This window comes from Carassius auratus, chromosome 4, assembly GCF_003368295.1.
Source record: "Carassius auratus strain Wakin chromosome 4, ASM336829v1, whole genome shotgun sequence".
Taxonomy (NCBI): domain Eukaryota; kingdom Metazoa; phylum Chordata; class Actinopteri; order Cypriniformes; family Cyprinidae; genus Carassius; species Carassius auratus.
The window spans coordinates 4587106-4607081 of record NC_039246.1 but is presented as its reverse complement, the minus strand read 5'-3'; the positions used below and the strand labels follow the sequence as shown (position 1 = coordinate 4607081).

The 19976-nt window shown below is 36.9% G+C and overlaps 2 protein-coding genes across 8 annotated transcripts in view; both read left to right on the top strand.

Annotated features, from left to right (window-relative positions):
* The window catches only part of LOC113065817 (NLR family CARD domain-containing protein 3-like), a 25669-nt gene extending 8253 nt beyond the window's left edge, over positions 1 to 17416 (top strand). For 6 of the 7 annotated variants that reach the window (XM_026237374.1, XM_026237364.1, XM_026237356.1 and 3 more), the window contains 8 exons: positions 45 to 158; positions 2286 to 2399; positions 5072 to 5185; positions 6492 to 8273; positions 11242 to 11415; positions 12418 to 12591; positions 16643 to 16689; positions 16771 to 17416. In XM_026237374.1, the coding sequence (XP_026093159.1) occupies positions 45 to 158; positions 2286 to 2399; positions 5072 to 5185; positions 6492 to 8273; positions 11242 to 11415; positions 12418 to 12591; positions 16643 to 16689; positions 16771 to 17291 (3040 nt within the window). In that variant the 3' untranslated portion in view covers positions 17292 to 17416. The remainder of the gene's footprint in view (positions 1 to 44; positions 159 to 2285; positions 2400 to 5071; positions 5186 to 6491; positions 8274 to 11241; positions 11416 to 12417; positions 12592 to 16642; positions 16690 to 16770) is intronic. The other variant, XM_026237396.1, reaches the window with a different exon arrangement.
* Positions 1 to 19976, top strand: part of LOC113065937 (GTPase IMAP family member 8-like) — a 167696-nt gene that overhangs the window by 7953 nt on the left and 139767 nt on the right. The gene's annotated exons all lie outside the window — the stretch shown is intronic.

The window sequence follows — 19976 nt, the reverse complement described above, 5'->3', positions numbered from 1 at the left end:
TGAGATGATTCTCATCGTAAAGTTTTAAATCTGTTCTGTTTTAGTTCAGTTCATCAGAAGAGATCAGATCCTGAACCCAGCCATGTGTCTTTGAAGAGTGATGCATCTATGCTTCAGCCAATAAAGTTCAACAGTGGAGAAACACGGCCTGGACTCAGGTATAACTGAGTTATATATCATTTGTATGAAATTTTATTGTAGTATGGTACTTATCTTCTCATGTGTTTTCAACAAGAAATACATTCTGTGCTTTGTGGCCCCCTATACCCATCAAAAAAAAAAAAAAAAAAATCTCTCACAGTAGCCACCTAGGAGAGGAATTATTTTTCAGAAATGAAATTCAGGCCCTGAATAAATGTATACAAATCTTGATTGGAACATCACTATAAATACGTTATCACTTCGACACACCATTAGATCTGGCTTCTGTTCATACAGTGCTCATCCTGGGTTGAACCCGGCAATGTTACTAGGTCCCTGACCCGGGTTCAATGCTGGAATCAATCCCGGGATGCTTTCACACAGATACACAATATGCCGGGTCGGACATGCAGTGTGAAAGGGGCTTTACAGCGCACACACATAATAGACGCCAGGTTCACAGTAATTAATTAATTATTTTTCCATGCTCATATTAATGGATTAAAACGTTCACATTGCACACAGGGTTGCGTTCTGATTTCTGAAAAATTCTGCACCAAGCTATTTTTTTAGCTACGCTACATGTGCTGAATTAAAGTAACCGTACATTGTTTACGGTAAATATGAGCAAGCATTGACACAAACATTTAGTAATTACACCATTAATTCATATAATTAAATTCTACAGTGTTTCACAGCTGTAATGATGAGACAGAGAGGTTCGGATCCATGTGCAGAACTTTTAATGAGAATGGTCAGACATGCAATGATCAGCAACGGCGTCAGGTATATAGGGATAACCAGAATCGAAAACAGGAACAAGCTGATATCGGGGGCAGGCAGCAGAGAATCAGAGTCGGTATAAACAATCCAAAGGTCAGGTACAGAGAGATCAAACACAAGGAAAACGCTCGGAAATGACAGACACAACAAATCAAGACTTCGCAGAGAGTGAGAGTGAGGGTGCTGCTTATGTGTGTGTAAATGAGGTGCAGGTGTGGCAAGGAGATTGACTGAGGAATGATGTGCAGGTGTGGCAGGGTGATTGTGATGCAGAGACTCATGGGAAATGTAGTTAGGGTGTGGTGCAACAGATAAGAGGTGCTAGAGTCCAAGTGACATCTGGTGGTGAGTGTGGAAATGTCCTGATTGGAGTGCCCTCTACAAAAGTTCATGGGCACTCCATGTAATGATCGTGACAACAGCCAACACATATTCTATTTTTTATTTATTTTTTGGCTAGGTTTAAAGGAAAAGATCTCTTTTAAATAGGTCAATAAGGCAAGTTCTTAATTAAAGTTATTTATGATTACTTGTAAAAAAGATTTAAATGCAAAAGAAAGACAGTAATGTGAGGTAAGAAGTAAAAGTAGTTTAAATGTTTTGAACTTAATATATAAAGTAAATTCCAAAGTAAAACACATTGAACAGTTGATGAAAGATTATATTACTGTACTGTGCAAAAAAAGAATCACACTGTTGAAATTGTTGGATATAAAATCAAAATAATGGATAAATCTTGTGTTTGAGGAAAACAGCCGTGGATCAGGATCCACTCCTGTGTAAAGGTACAGTCTGTGCTGCTTCTGTACCACACAAGGACTACATACACACTCCAAACAGATTATGAGAAACAGAACTTGACATACAGCTCACACAATCAGGCTTGTGCTGTGTAAGCTATTGTGCATCAATTACACGATTGTAAAAACAAAAATACAGTGCATGATCAAACATTTACGTGACAATTATTTTTTTAAATGGCCCCCTATACCCATCAAAAAAAAAAAAAAATTCACACAGGAGCCACCTAGGAGAGGAATTATTTTTCAGAAATGAAATTCAGGTCCTGAGTAAATGTATACAAATATTGATTGGAACATCACTATAAATAATTCTACATGATAAAAAGAAGGCTTTAAAAAGATTGGTATCTGTGATCGGATCGGAAGACACTGCTTACTGTGATCGACAATCGGTTATCGGCCTCAAAAATCCTGATCGGAGCACCGCTAGTTTTTATATTTACATAAACAGTGTGAAGTAAATGATTACATAGTGGTCTTTAAGTTAATGATATCTGAACAGCTGATTTGTTGGGTATAGTAATTTAAAGAAATGAAAGCATTTTTTCTCTTTTTTAGTCCAGCTCATCAGAAAAGATCAGAACCAGAGCTCAGCCATGTGTCTTTGAAGAGTGATGCATCTATGCTTCAGCCAATAAAGTTCAACAGTGAAGAAACACGGCCTGGACTCAGGTATAACTTAGTTATCTGTTAATGTTTACATGCTGCATTAGTAGTCAGAAAACAGCAGTTTGTTTACATTTACATTTAAGCTAGAAGAAGAAGAAATAAAGAGAAAGGTTGTTGTAGTTTTTTTTTTTTATGATGAAGCCAAGTAGTTTTGAAAGAGATGATTTTTCAGCTGTCGCTTGAAAATTGTCAGGGATTCAGCATTCTGGATAGATTAATAATAAAATAAACACAAAACAGCACGACAGCCCCTCACGGACGACTGCTCTGCACAAACAAAACTTAAACACAAAATAAAGCCCAGGCCTGGTCCTATCTCATCCTTCACTGTCATCGCTCCTCTTTTGTATCCTTCCGATCTCCTCCGTAGGACTCGAGATCGGTGAGTGGCACATTTTCCAATCACTCCACCGGCTTCGCTCCGTTCCCATGGCTCTCTGCCCCACCCCACTCGTCACATAATCCTGAGACTGGACTCTACTCCAACCCTGGAGTCCCCCGTTCCCAGCTCCTCCCCATTCTGGCAGATGACAGCAGGTTCCAGCCCCCTGGTGAACGGCGCCGACTCATCAAATTGCGGGCAGCCGGCACTGAGTTCTTCCATCCCTGGCAACTCACTCCAGCCCACTGCCTCGAGCGTCCACAGGGGCACACTCCCTCGCTCCGGCTCGATGGCACCGCGGATTCACCGCAATGGCAAAGAATCTTCGGCAGCACGTCGCTCCTTCCTCCCAGGTTTCGGCACCAGTGTAATGGAGTACAAACTTCACAATCACGGGAAGAAGGAGGTGGGAATGGCGGACATTCAAATGAAAGATTTAATAATAAACACAAAACAGTGCAACAGCCCCTTGCGGACGACTGCCGAGCACAAACAAAACTAAAACACAAAATAAAGCCCAGGCCCGGTCCTCTCTCGTCCTTCACTGTCGTCGCTCCTCTTTGGTATCCTTCCGATCTCCTCCATGGGACTCGAGACCGGTTAGTGGAGCAGGTGTCGCTCATTTCCCAATCACTACACTCTCGGCCCCGCCCCACTCTTCACACATACAACCCACAGATTTTCTAAACCGGGCCAATCGATGATTCAAACAATAATACAAAATAATAAATAGAACAATATTTTTAAAGTAAATAAGTGGATTCACTACAATATATCATTTGTAATTTAAAGTGAAACAAATTGTTAATTTATTTGGGCTGCACCATGCCTACGAAATACACCAGACATCCTAGGATGCTGAGGCAAAAAAGCCCTGTAAGAGTGCCATTTTCCAAAATACCACCGCACTCACAAATTGTATTGATTTTATACAATTCCATGTTGTGTGTGTGTTTTGCTCTCTGTGACAGTTTTCGTTCTCGTGCTGATGGTTAATTTGATTCCAGTTGTCTCTTCTTAGTTCCTTGTCATCCTGTTTTTAAAAAGCCCCAATCCTTTCAGTTAGTGTTTTTCTGGTATTGATTGTTAACCCCTGAGTCTCCATGTGTTATCCTGCCTTTATCCCTCATTGTGTTCTAAAATAAATACCTTGTAGCCCAGCTGTGACAGAATACTGGATTAACACAAAACAGTGAGCGGCGTCTTTTTCATGCTTTTGTTTTTCCATTTTTAGAGTAGTTTTTTGTTTCCTGCTTTCACCCTTGTGGCCATAAAGGTTGCCGCACTGTTTGCTGCCTTAGCTCGCATAGATCTCAATGAGTATGCCTGGGAGTTCTGCAAGCTCACCATGGTGACGATGTTGGATGATGACACCCTCAGTCATCTGTTCTGGCATGGGGCCTACTCCCATCACCCCGTGGACCTCCCAGACACCACCGGACTATATTGGAGAAAAGGGATTTTCAGTTGTCTGGGGAATGTTCGGTCCCTTGCCAGAACCATCCTGCCGTCAAGCCCACCCATTCCCAAAGCTCACTCCAGTGCCAGCTCCTAAAAGCGCCTTGCTGTGCCTGTTCCTCCAGAGTGCCTTCTGGTGCCAGCATCTAATAAGCAATTCCCTGAACCCCCGTTTAGCCCAGGGAGGGCCACTGACCCCCAGTTAAGCCCAGGGAGAGCTCCTGGTCCCCAATTCAGCCCAAGAAGGGCTCCTGACTCCCCATTTAAGCTCAGGGGCTCCAGATTCTCAAGTACACCCAGGGAGGGCTCCTATCCCCGAATATAGCCTAGTGTCGTCTCCAGCCCCAGAGCTCACTCCGGTGTCGACTCCAGCCCTAGAGCATAGCTTACAGAGGGCTTCACACAGAGACAGTCACTTCATTTCTAAATGAATAAGTCGTTATGAATTAATGTTTTGAATGAATAGCTCAAAAACACATTCAGCAACATACAGTCTAATTGTTATCAAACAATTCCCCAAAAATATAGAGAGATTTAAATTGCACATCCTAAACAATATTGCCAAATATCATCTTAAGAAAAATGTTCTTTGCTTACTTGTGAATTATATTGTAATTAGTATGGTTAACATTAATGCAATCGTACAAGGTTTAAAAGTCATTTCAGGCTGCATAAGGGGACATTTTCTTTAATCTGACCCTCAACCTAAAATTATTTGACAGCCCTGGCATAAAGGAATTTTTTATAAAGTGCTCTGTAAAGTGAAAAGTGATTAAATTGTTGATTTGTTGCCTACAGTAGTTTAAAGAAATAACCTTTTTTCTCTCTGTTTCAGCTCAGTTCAACAGAAACGATCAGATCCAGAGGCCAATTATTTGTCTGTGAAAAGACATGTGTCTATGGGTCAGGCAATAAAGTTTAAGAGTGGAGATACACGGCCTGGTCTCAGGTATAACATTTTGTAGTAGTAGCCCTTTATTGTCACTAGTTACAAGTACCAGGGAAATTAGCCACTAACCTGTTCATACATACATACAATATGACAACGGGGTAGACAGGACAGGAAGATTGGGAATTGAAGAAGAAATACAGCATAACATTAGGGAAGTGAGGAGAAAAAAACAACACCCAGACTATGCTCCTATTGGGATTACAGTGTGAGAACAGGAAAAACACCTCAGCAACAAAGCACATAATCAATACAAACACACAACTTTGCAACTGGGGACGGAAATTGGGGGGGGGTCGAGGTAATCCATCGCAGGCAAACAGCCGTCTGTTCCATCAGCCCTACTCGCTTGCCAGACTGGCGGTACAAAGCGGCGAAGGTGAGGGATGGGGGGTGGGGGGTGGGGGTTGAATGCATATCTGTATATAGTACATATGTGTGTGTGTGTGTGTGTAAGAGTATGTGTATTTGTAGGCCTGGAGAATTGGGATTCAATCTAGTTGCTTCCGTCTGCAGATTGTGATAGCGTCATGGAGACAGCCTTGGTCAGGTCCTAGACAGAGTCAACAATCAGCAGGTGTCTGTGGAAGAGGGGGAAGAACGCAAGAGCGTCTCACTGCAGTGCTCCTCCGAGAGAATTGTTATTCCAATATTGACTTTGGCATGCTGGTAGAGGTAGACAAAGGAAGATAAGATACCAATTGATTGGTCTGGGGGCATGTAGCCGCATTCCAATTTCACGGTCACTCTCTTGTCCATTCTGGACTCCAAATCATGACCGGCAGCCTTGTGAGGCTTTTGACAGCTGTTCCCGTTTCCTGAATTTTTCGATAACCTAGAACAAAGCCTAGTCCAATCAGCAGAATACATGTTATCATGGTTCCGAATAGGTAGATGTTTTCAATGTCCTCCACGGAAAGAGCCGCCAGACACACGACCCGCCATCTCTCCCACGCATCCATCGTGTAGCAAGGTGCGAACGTTTCAGCAGGGCAGTCAGGTTCCCCTGAACCCAAGCTTTTGGTCGAGAAGATGAGGTCAATTACGTTGAGAGACCAGTCGATCAAATCAAATCCATGTTTTCCAGTTTTGGAGAGCAGTGCAGAGAGAGTCTCTCAGAATAGACGAGACGAGAGAGCAAGCAGGGAAGGCAAGGGGAGGAGAGGGAGAGAAATGCATCCGCCTCTGTTGAGAGCCAAAGAAGTTCTATTTATGTAATAGATATGATTTAAGGATATGATAAGGAATATATAAGGCACTGTGTTTATTATTAATATAATAATTTGGATTTTTTTTTATTACACAGCCAAGTCCTCAAAACATTTAGACTAAATCTGATGAAGAAGTTTGAGTGTCTGTATGAAGGAACAGTGACGCATGGAAACCCAACACTGCTGAATGAGATCTACACAGAGCTCTACATCACAGAGAGTGAGAGAAGAGAGATCAGTAATGAGCATGAGGTGAGACAGATTGAGACACAGTCCAGGGGAGGAGCAACAGAGGACACACCGATCAAATGCAATGACATCTTTACAGCTTTACCTGGACAAGACAAACCCATCAGAACTGTGCTGACAAAGGGAGTCGCTGGCATTGGAAAAACAGTCTCAATGCAGAAGTTCATCCTGGACTGGGCTGCAGGGAAAAAGAATCAGGACGTCCAGCTTATATTTCCACTTCCTTTCAGAGAGATCAACCTAATAAAGGACAAAACACTCAGTCTTTCAGATCTTCTTAATTTCTTTTTCCCTGAAATAAAAGAAATGGAAATATCCATTGAGGAACATAAAGTATTGTTCATCTTTGATGGTGTGGACGAATGTCGTCTGTCTCTGGATTTTAAGAGAAAAGTGAAACTGTGCAAAATATCTAAATCAGCCTCAGTGGATGTGGTTCTGACGAACCTGATTGTGGGGAATCTGCTTCCCTCTGCTCTCATCTGGATCACTTCCAGACCAGCAGCAGCTGATCTCATCCCCCCTGAGTGCGTCCATCGAGTGACAGAGGTACGAGGCTTCAATGATCCACAGAAGGAGGAATACTTCAGGAAGAGATTCAGTGATCAGAGTGTGTCCAACAGGATCATTTCACACCTGAAGTCATCCAAGAGCCTCTACATCATGTGCCACATCCCAGTCTTCTGCTGGATTTCAGCCACTGTTCTGGAGAAGATGTTGAGTCGAAAAGAGAGTGGAGAGATTCCCAAGACTCTCACTCAAATGTACACACACTTCCTGATCCTTCAGACCAATATCAAACATCAGAAGGACTATGAGAAGAGAGAGAAGGATGAAGACATGATCATCAAACTGGGGAAACTGGCTTTCCAGCAGCTTATGAAAGGCAACCTGATCTTCTATGAGGAAGACCTGAGAGAGTGTGGCATTGATGTGACAGAAGCATCAGTGTACTCAGGACTGTGCACTCAGATCTTCAGAGAGGAGTTGGGCTTATATCAGGGGAAAGTCTTTAGCTTTGTTCATCTGAGCCTTCAGGAACATCTAGCAGCTCTATATGCACACCTCTCCTTTACAATCAACAACATCAATTTGTTTGATCAAACGAAACAAAGTCTGTGGTCTAAGATTTTTAATCAGAAGAAATCTAATATATTATCTGAGTTGAATAAGAGAGCTGTGGATGAGGCTTTACAGAGTAAGAATGGACATCTGGATCTTTTCCTGCGTTTTCTTCTGGGTCTCTCAATGGAGTCCAATCAGACTCTCTTACGAAAACTACTTACAAGGACGAGAAGCTGCTCTTACAACAAAGGGGAAACAATTCAGCACATCAAACAAAAGATCAGAGAAAATCGCTCTCCAGAGAACTCCATCAATCTGTTTCACTGTCTGAATGAACTGGGTGATGATTCACTGATGCAGGAGATCCAAGATTACCTCAAATCTGGAGAAATAAGAGAAACCAAACTCTCCTCTTCACAGTGGTCAGCTCTGGTTTATGTTTTGCTGACATCAGAACAGAAGATGGATGTGTTTGATCTGAAACAGTTTATTGGAGCACAACATGCAGCAGATGAAGTTCTTCAGAACCTGTTACCTGTGGTTAAAGAATCCAGATCAGTTCAGTAAGTAACACTGAAAATAATCACTCCACTTACAAAACACGATCACATTTACAATTTTCAGGTGTGCTTTTTTCTTTTTTTTGTAACCAAATTAACAAAATGGGACAATAAAACTGAATCAAATTTCTGGCAGTGAGCAGGACAGGCATGTGAGACACACTAAATGATCTAAACTAACTAAACCTGAGGAGGTTTTTGAGTGTCTTTGTGATAGCTGGATGATTGTAGAGGTCACTGTGGATGATGAAGATGTAGATAGGCTAAAATGTATGTATAATTTGCTAGTGTTACAGCTACCAAGGCAGACCACAATATCTGCAGTGTCAAAGCCTGGAAAACAAAGCTAGAACAGAGTAACATCGCTTACTGTGGTTTACATAAGTATTATCTTGGATTTTGTAGTTTTTGTAGCAATTTTGACTAAGGTCAACTAGTAATGGATTTTACTGATACTAAAAGCTAGGTTGGACAATACTGGCCAATACAGTTTAATCAAGGGATAGTACATTGGATATGAAAACTAAAATGAATCATTATTAATTATTATTTTGATCATTAAAGTTATTTTATAGTTTTATAATTTTAAAAGAAAAAACTTTAAAATGAAATGTATTAGTAATAGTAAATGTTAAAATTAACACACTCTAGCAAGGAACAATAGTTATACAGCTGTCATCATTTAATTTCAACAATCATGGTTAAAGTTAAACATATTTAAATGTCTTTAAATATAATTAAATATCATATTTAAAGGTCATAGCATTGATATTACACATGGATATTGTATGTGTACTCTGACATGTTATTTGTTTTTCTATTCTAGAACACTGCATGGTTATCTAATCAAAATAAAATGTTAATCACACACTCAAAAACACAGCGCTGCATTTAGGAGAATTCGCAGGGATTAGATTTTACACACACCAGATGTGTCACATTCAATTCAAGCAGCAGTCTAAAAAAGTTTATTCAATCACCAAGTAGAAATAAGTTTGCTTCAAGAATGAACAGTTTGGCATAAAATAATTTGACGTTCGGTGTTTAAACAGAGCAAACGGAAAGAGAAAGCGCAATCTATATTACAGCTCTCTATATGAAGCATATAGACTTTATTAGTGCAACAGAAAGACAAGCGTTGGTAACACTTTCTATGAAGCATTATAATGAATGCATAATACCTTATAAAACACCTTATAATATACTGTATCATCTCATGAATATTCATAAGAACAGTTTTAATATACTATAATATTTACTTATTTGTGTTTATAGCTTTTAAGGGTGTCATGATTTATAACACAATGAACACACTGCATCCACTTTTACAATGGATTATATTTCTCATAGTTATAATGTATTATAAGTCTCATATCTTGCCATTTTTCTGATGCTACTTTACTTAAAGCAGTCAAAGACCAATTATAAGTAGTAGTAATAATAATAATATTTTTTTTTTTTACTCAAACAGCCATAAGATCAGATCAGATGAATGTGTACTATAACACATTTGCTTTGAACTACTTTTATTGTAATATCAGTTTGATTATTTTGATGGTACCCTTTAGACAGCTGTAGATAAGTAACTCTGCAACTACATATCAACTAGCGTTCAAAAGAATATTAGTATATCTGCGTCTGTAAATATAAGCTAACACTTTATTTTGATGATCAACCAACAGATAAACTGACCATAAGTGTCTTTGCAAGTATGTCAACTTCCATTCTTGAGCATACTAATACTCTAATGAGAGTTAGTTGTCATGTAGATTAATCTTTAGGGCTACTTAAGTTTTTCAGTCAAGAGCAGTACGTAATTATCTGCCTGTCTTTTGTTGCTTGGTTAACATCAATGACTCTGACAATAGCAACTAAATTAGGCTGCTATATCTTATCCCTTAAACCGAATGTACAGCTGCAATGGATGCAATGTTCTCCCTACTGTTTATGTTCACCTAAGACAAATAAACTGTGTTTACATGGATACTCGTCAAAAAGGGACAATTCAACATCATTTTGTGTGTAATTTTCCGTTTATAGGACATGAAAGAGTACTCGCACGCTGTGAGACACGCTTTCTGTGTGTATGCTTCGGATTTCTGCACTCAGTAAACCAGACTGAATTGAGTTCTCTTCTGCATCGTCAGATTTATCAATATGTCTGCTCTTCTCTTACTCCTACATATTAATTTTTTTAAATGTTTTATGCAACATGCAGCAGGTGTATGTTCCCTCTGGTTCATTTGTACGTATCAAACCTCAGAACCACGCAGCAGATTCATTCTGAATTAATCTCATCTCAAATCATCCTTCCCTAACATGTCATTATTCTGTATATTGTCTTGTATTGTATACTGTTTTATTCATGCTTAACGATAGAGCCACTAGTTAAATGTATGTTTGTTTAGACTGTATGTTTGTTAAAACACACTTAACTTTTTCTGGACGAACAAATTAGTCAGATGCAATATTAATTCTGCCACAGTTATTTCTGGCAGCTGTAATTAATAATTATAATTAATTTAAATTATTTTAATATGTTTCTCTTTTGAGCTAATTTTCTACAATGAATGAATGAATGAATCTTCATTTCATTCTGTTCTATCTCAGATCTAGTTTGTTGTGTTTATTTTTCTGTGTAATTTATTTCCATGGTTCCTAAGTATGTTATCATTTGTTTCCATAGTTACTAATTAGTTTGTCCCATGTCTAGCTCATTTCTTTATTATCTTGTTTATTTATACTCTTCTTCAGGTCATGGTTCATGTTTGCGGTTTCGTTGTGCTTTTGTTTTTCTTTGTCTTTACCATTTTATACAATCTCCCTTGTTAATTTCTATAAATACAAACTTGCTGCAACTGGATCCACTCTTCCTTCCCTGCATTGCTGTAACAGGTGTTTTAAAAAGAACTGAATTACTGAAACTTACATTTAAAATCTAAAATAGCTGTTTGCTTTGTTCTTTCCACAGGTTATGTGGATGTAATCTCACTGCTCAGTCCTGTGAAAGTTTATCTTCAGCTCTGCAGTCCTCAAACTCTGTCCTGAGAGAGCTGGACCTGAGTAACAATGACCTGAAAGATTCTGGAGTGAAGCTGTTGTCTGATGGACTGAAGAATCCAAACTGTCAGCTGGAGATTCTGAGATAAATGGTTTTCAATCAAATAAATTAACAAAATATTTAGTTATTTAATATTTATCAAATTGTAAAGCTTGCTGTAACAAATTTCTTTCGTGGGAAGGAGGCGGGAACCGGCAGACAATCAAAATGACGTTTAATAATAAAATAAACACAAAAACAGCGCGAAATTCCCTCACGGACGACTGCCGCGCACAAACAAAATCAAAACATAAAATAAATCCCAGGCCTGGTCCTCTCTCGTCCTTCACTGTCATCGCTCCTCTTTTGTATCCTTCCAATCTCCTCCGTGGGATGCGAGACCGGTGAGTGTCGCAGGTGTCGTTCATTTCCAATTACTCCACCAGCCTCGCTCCATTCCCACGGCTCTTGGCTATGCCACACTTGCAATGTAATTTTATATGATTTACAGCATGACACAGTTAATTTACGGGGCATCTCATGGTCCAATTCTTTTCGGTGTCTCTCTGGTTTTAAAAATGCAACAAGAATGAGGAATCCAGAGTGAAATAAACATGACCAAATTAATTGCTTTTTGAAGAAAATGACAATCAAATCAGCAAAAGTTAGCAAAGTTAGCAAAAGAAGCAGTGTGAAAATTAAGTTTTTTTTGTATACAAGATCAATAAGAAAATTGTGTATAAAATATAATAATAATAATATAATAACTAAAGAAACAAAACAATGACAAAGTTAATGTTAATTAGGAGACTTAATATGTCTAATATGTAATATATTCACTTATTCAGCTACAATGCAATTTTGGGGATAGACAAAAAGTCAGACGTAGGACAGTAGAAAGTGATGTCAAATGTAAATTTATCAATTATATGTACATATATAAAATTGACATACAGATTTCTGCATTTATAATAAGGGGAAATGTATTTATAACACAATATATGTTCTTAGGCTTGTGGACTTAAACCTTAAAACATGACCATATAGAAATAATCCATGGCTTAAATTGTCCAATTAATGCCATGTTCACCATTGCTGTATTTGTAGATTGTCTGGCTGTATGGTGACAGAGAAAGGATGCCGTTATATATCTTCAGCTTTGAGTTTAAACCCCTCTTACCTGCGAGAGCTGGATCTAAGCTACAATTACCCAGAAGATTCAGGAGTCAAGCTGCTCAAAGAAAAACTGCAGAATCCAAACTGCTCACTGGACAAACTCAAGTATGTACAGCAGTAAGATTTTAAAATGTTTACCATTTTAACTTCTCAGTGGCTATTTGTTTATATATATATATATATATATATATATATATATATATATATATATATATATATATATACACACACTGAACAACATTATAAATGCAACACTTGTTTTTGCCCCTATTTTTCATGAGCTGAACTCAAAGATCTAATTCTTTTTGTACATTAAAGGCCTATTTCTCTCAAATATCGTTCACAAATCTGTCTAAATCTGTGTTAGTGAGCACTTAGATCTTTGAGTTCAGCTCATGAAAAATGGGGGCAAAAACAAAAGGGTTGTGCTTATGTTTAATAAAAACAAAAAAATGTTTTGCTTCCACTCAAAATGGTCGTATTTGCTTCCACTCAAAAAGGGGTATTTTGAGCTGAAATTTCACAGACACATTTCATCTTGTAAAAATAAAGTTAGAACCTTTTCTCTTTAACCTAAAACCTTTCAAATCTTCAAGATGTGGTTAGTAATGAGCTACATTTACTCTGTTACACTTACTTTTTTTGCAAATATTTTATTTTTAAGAGTACATTAGAAAGTTCTAATTTGAGTAAATTTCTAATGACAATAGTAAACTATTACTATGGTATGCTGGGTGACATTCCTCGTTACTTCTTTCAAGTGCAATACATGTTAACAAGTGCATAGTTTATTTCAAGTGTAACATCTCTTTCTTTCTGGCACACAAGTGATGCCCTGTTTGCGAATGAATCACTCTTTGAGTTGATTCTGTTCAAAGACTTGACCAAACTATTGGGAAAACAGTCTAAATAGATAGTTTGTGAATCTGTTCACTTCCCTGCATGCACTGAATTCTCTGCAGCAGTTTTTCATTCAGAGTTAAAACGGGATATTTAAGAAGACAGAAAACAAAAAGCTTTGCCTTAACCTCTTAACTATCACCCCTCTTTTTGAAAATAGATGTGAAAATGCACTGTTCAAACTTAAATTGTTCGAATTCATTAATGCTTTTGAATATAGACCTAAGGTTGGTCTCTTTTTAATCAGCAAATTATTGAACAAGTGAAAATATATAAAAAAAAAGTTATAGAAGGTACAGTAAAGAAAATGTACTATACTATAGATTGTGTTGTTTAAAGTCTGTTAAATATGTCAACAGATTAAACTATGCAAAACAATTGGTATTCCTTACTGTGTAGTCAAACAGAAACTCCTAAACTTTGGATATTTTTCTTTAGAAAGTTGTATCTGGGTGTTTTACACTTCCAAATAAAATATTGTTTACATAAACATTCTCCAAGCAAGTTATAGCCATTTATTACAATACTGCTTTATGTGAAAAACAGGCTAATTTCGTTTATTAACAACAGAGATGTGTCCAACAACATTTAAGGAGTATAGAAAATGGAAAGAGTGTTATATTAAAACAAAAAAGTTTTTTTTTTCTTCTGAGAAATATATTTTAAATCTGAGTGTGAACAATAAACACAAACTGTGCATCCAGCATGTAGTACAAACTACACACAAAATGGGTAAGTAATATTCAGCATGCAACAGAAATAATAGTGCAAATTATCTTTGTGAACTATAAAAGAACTATTTACCTAATATACATTTTATAAATGATCGATCCGTTGGCTGTAATCTGTCAGGCTTGATTTTACCGGGACATCGCCTAGCGACGTGAAGACATAAATTCCAGTGCTTTATCAAACATGTACCACTGTTTCATCCTTGGTTTTTTATTTGTTTTATTTCAAATTACTCTGTCATGTTTTTCTGTGCTTTTTCAGAGTTTTCTCTGTTTATATTCATGCATACACAACAGATTTTCACTTTGTGTTCATCCATAATTCCAAAGAAATATATTAAAAAGTAGTTCAAAAGACCAAAACCTATGTTTATTGGTGGAATATGGGACAGTTTGAACCAATCTGGGCACGGGGGTGAGACTAAAGTGTCAAAAATCGTTCCTGTTTGGCTCAGAGGAACTAAATGCATTGGTTTCTTCTGACGAATCAATGTTGGTCAAAATATGATAACGTAATCAAGTACACTATAGTGTCTCTGAATATCCAAATGAGAGAAATAGGATATTTTTACGTCACTTTTTAAAGCATTCAGATAGGATTAGCAGTTCAAAAGTTATTAAACATTAAAGAACAACAGTTATTTTTAGCTTAATATGATATGACAACATACACTACAAACAATCCCCACAGACATGCAATATATGGCCTTCATACAGTTACAGGATCATAAGATGAGTTGCTTCACTCATCTGAGTGAGCATGGACAAGTTATTGGGGTTATGAAGTAGCGTCCTCTTTTAAAGGTTCCTTCCAGTTAGTTTATGTAGGTATGTATGTGTGAACAAGTTTTAAACATGTTGGAGATATAATTTAGAACCTAACCAGTGTACTTTCTTAAAGATGAATATATATATATATATATATATATATATATATATATATTAGGGCCGGAACTCAATTAAAAAAAATAATCTAATTAATTAGAGGCTTTGTAATTAATTAATCGAAATTAATCGCATATAAATATTTGACCTGAGAACAGTGAGAAGTAATTTTTTTCACATGGATTTATAGTATACCATTGAATAATGACTGAATACATAAGCGTAAGTAACAAAATATTGTTTATTTTTGTTCAACCAAGTCTAGCAGACCAGTGCAATTTTTGCCATTAAGTGTAGCAATAGCATATTTAGAAACAGTTTAGAAATAGTATATTTCAGAAAGCTTATAGGTGCTGGAACCTTCTGTAAACTGTTTTTTAAGTAAAACACAATACTGTCAAGTACATTCAGAACATTGAAAACCTCTCTCTGTTGCTTCAGAGGTCCAACACTCTTTAACCTTGGCCAAAACAATAAAGAGTTCAATATAAAGTGCCAGTTGCACCAACAAAATAATACATAGTTCAACATAAAGTGTAAAGTCCACGCTAGCTGCTATATGTTTTGCGTTGAGGTGATACTTGAGGCTCGATGTGCTGCAGTGTTATGCGAACGCTAGTTGGTGCTTCAGTATAATCGGTCCGCCGAAACTCATCCAGTGAGAAACGTTCCGCGGTGCAAAAATAAGTTATTAAAGATGTGGGAATTTTTTTTCTGTAATTAATTAATCTTAATTAACTCGTTATTTTTTGTGTAACGCGTTAAAGTCCCGGCCCTAATATATATATATATGCATATATATTCATAAAAAGTATAGTATTTTACAAACAAATTTGTAGTGCACCAAGTTTGCTTGATGAGAGCATGAAATAACTACATTTAGAATGTATTTTCAGTTAGTGTGGACATCTAGTGTGGTCAATCTATTTTTAACTATACTTATCATGAAATAAATATATTTGAAGTACAATTAAGTGTATTTATTTTTCACTAGGAGTCACAGAATAAGAATATGTAAATAACTCAATTTTTACAAAAATGTCAGATAGGACCTTATTATTCCAAGGTGGCGATATTTCTTGACATACCACACAAGACTTGCTGATATAACATAATAAACTTTATTTTGAATATTTTGAATATTTCTTTATTGCATGATACATGTCCTAATATTGAGCCTAAAATGTTGATAAGGATTAGCAATAGTCCCACTTTAGCACAATCAATATACTTAAGTATATCATTAGTAATAATTTAGCACTACTTCTGCACAATTAAAGTTGTTCCAATTTAGTAGACTTTTAAGTACAAGTATACCAGTTAAGTATACCAAAAGTACAATTGAAAGTTAACTGTATTGCACATAAATATGTAAATGTATTTGCAGAATATCTATGCTTTTGACCAGTTCAATCTCTTTGAAACAACTGAAAAAAAATCAATCTATAAAATTACTAAACTAAAATTATTTAAAACTTTTACTAAATTAAAATTATTTCTTAACTGAAAGCTGTTAAAACTGTTAAAACTTTCTGTTCTAACTTTCTCAAGCCAAATTCAAAGTCCACTCACAAACTTTACCCATCTAACTGAAAATATAATTAGATGTTGTTTGTTAACTGATTGTGTGTTTTTTATAGTGTGGATCATGGAGGAGAATACAGGGTTACACCAGGACTACAGAAATGTAGGTCTACAAACAAACACCACACACACACTGCTTTTGTGATTTATGTTGTGTTATAAATGTCTCTGTTCTTGTGTTCAGGGGTTTGTTTTCTCACACTGGATCCAAACACGGCAAACACTCAACTCATTCTGTCTGAGGATAAGAAAAAGGTGACATGTGTGGAAGAGGAACTGAAGTATCCTGATCATCCAGACAGATTTGATGAACATCAGGTGTTGTGTAATGAGAGTGTGTGTGGACGCTGTTACTGGGAGATTGAGTGGACTGGAGATTATGGTGTGGATATATCAGTCTCATATAAGAGCATCAGGAGGAAGGAATGGGGTGATGAGTGTGTGTTTGGACGTAATGATCACTCCTGGAGTTTGCACTGCTCTTCTGACAGATACATATTCAGACACAATAAAAGAGAGACTGATCTCCCCGTGAAGTCCATCAGCAGAAGAATAGGAGTATTTGTGGATCACAGCGCAGGAACTCTGTCCTTCTACAGCGTCTCTGACACAACGAGCCTCATCCACACAGTCCAGACCACATTCAATCAGCCGCTCTATCCTGGGTTTGGTGTTAATATTGGATCATCAGTGAAACTGTGTTGATGAATCAAAACAAGAAGATAAATCGGTAACATTGTCTTTTATTTTCTCTTTATTATGTGTAGCTGAACTTCATGACATATCAGAACAAATGTATGTAATAAATCATCATATGGACAGAAAGATCAGTGTGTGTGAGATTCCTCCTGAGTGAAAATGTGTTATCTCTCGTTTCTTAACCTACATTTCTGCTGATTGAAATCGGTTTTTAATTGTCGTGTCAATCATTTGTATTATAATCAAAAACATATTTCATTGAAAACGTCAATTATTTTCCTGTTGTTTTTGTGCAGACAAAATAAAACACAAAGACAAATCAACTTGAAATCAGATTTAAACTGATGAATGTTTGAAACGTATGAATTCTGTTTTTATCATGAATATAGTTGATTCCTCACTGAACATTGAAATGAGCTTCATGACAGTTTCTGGACATTATGGACCTTATTTATAAAGCATGTGTATCAGAGGTGTATAAAGTACCTGAAAGCTATACTCAAGTTAAAGTACACATCTTATTCTGGGTACACACCGACAGATTTTTTAAATCTTATAAGATTTTCAAAATGTGATAGACCACAAACATGAGGTCAAAAAATTCTAGATTTAACCGTTTTGCTCCTATAGTGTGTGGTGTGCCATTATGTGAGCGCACACCACACACAAACAGATTTTCTTCCAGAGTCTCGACTGTGAATACAGGAAATCTTTCAAAATCTTGTGAGACTTCAGAATAAGAATGGAAGGCGATATTCAGTTAGAAATTGCAATGATAGTGTTTGGAATGAATTTTTACACAACACATTGTTTAAACATTCGTGCTGTTGCCACATATCAACAAGCTGATCCTCCATCTCTTGTTGTCAGCCCAAAATCAGCCCAATTATCTTTTGGTGTATGCCCAGCTTTACCAGAACATGACTACAGTATTTTCCGGACTATAAGTCGCACTTCTTTTCATAGTTTGGCTGGTCCTGCAACTTATAGTCAGGTGCGACTTATTTATCAAAATTAATTTGACATGAACCAAGAGAAAACATTACCATCTACAGCCGTGAGAGGGAATGTTTTCTCTTGGTTCTTGGTTCTAAATGAATGCGACTTATAGTCCAGTGCGACTTATATGTGTTTTTCCTCATCATGACGTATTTTTGGACTGATGCGACTTATACTCAGGTGCGACTCATAGTCCAAAAAATATGGTATTTGAAGTCACCATTTAGAATATTACTTAATTATAAGTCTTAAAGTACATGATATTTATTGCACTTTTTAATCTTAAATGTACTTAAGTATTGATAGTAAAAATACAAGTAAATGCAAAATGTAAAAAGCAGCAAAATAAATAAAGGGGAAAAAAGACAAATGTAAGCATTTTAATGAAAAGTAAAAAAAAAAATTATATTCAATCATATGTTCAAATTACAGTCATGTTATTCAAAGAAACATTTGAAAAAAAAAATCAATAATATTTGCTAATATTAAACCATTATCGTTACTTAGTGCACGACACTGGCACAACATATTTGTTATTTGCAATGATTTAAAATGTAAAGAAAAAAAGCTGAAATGTGTGTCACACCCTCAGCTCGTTCCCTCAGCCCCAGTCACCATTGCCAGTCACCTTCCACTCAATCTCCCATGCACCGCTCACGTGAACCGTCACCTGAATACTGATTACCTGCACCTGCACCAGCAATCACCACACCTTTAAATACTCACCTCACTCATTCACTCACCGGCTGGAATCAAGATTACATGGACACTCTTTGTGGATCTTCTGCCTGCTCCTTGTGGACCGTATTTTGACTCTGTGGAGATTCAGACACGGCGATTAAGGGAAGTGACTCTTTGTTGTCTGGCCTAGCTTTGTGCTTGAACTCACCTATTGATCAGTGCTTGAAGATTCACCGTCTGTGACCACACTTACCAGCTCTGTTGAAGTCCTATGTTAATAAAGCTTCACGAAAATACTTACCCGTCTTCTCCTCTCCTTGTGTGGATGTGACAATGTGAAATTAAAACCGCCTGCAGGTGACAGCAAGTGATTGTTAATGAGTGAGTCATTGAGATTCAACCGATTCATTAAAACAGCTAATTCATTCAGAAACAAAGTGTTTGACTGTGTTAATGGGTGAATCACTGAATGATCTATTCAACCAAATTGTTCAAAAAGCTGATTCACTCAATAAGTAAAAACCGTCCATTTCCTCAGAGACTCAAAACAGTGCTGTGACCTTTTTTGGAGCTATTTTCATTGGCAAAATTTAGCAAAAACAGGCAATATTGTACATAAAATGTAAGTTATTTATTGCTAACTTTGTTGAACTTGTATGTGTTATAATGCTGATATCTGCAGAAAATGGTAATCTGTGTTATATTGATTATTTTAACTATATTAAATTATATAGATATAATAGGAATACAAAAGCATTTTGCCATCTACAATTTAGAAAGCCTGGAATACAAGAGTTTTAATAAACTAATAAATCACATGTATGCACTCTCTGTATGAGATTTGGTGATGTACCCCATAATGTCAGATCACATCATTACAACAACACTTATCACATTATCGCACACCAAAGAATGGACTTGAGTGGAAAATGAAATAAACTGTAGTTGTGTGTGGACTTGTTTGCACATGAACAAAGGTGTTTTTAGGAGTCTAACTTGCAAACACCAGAC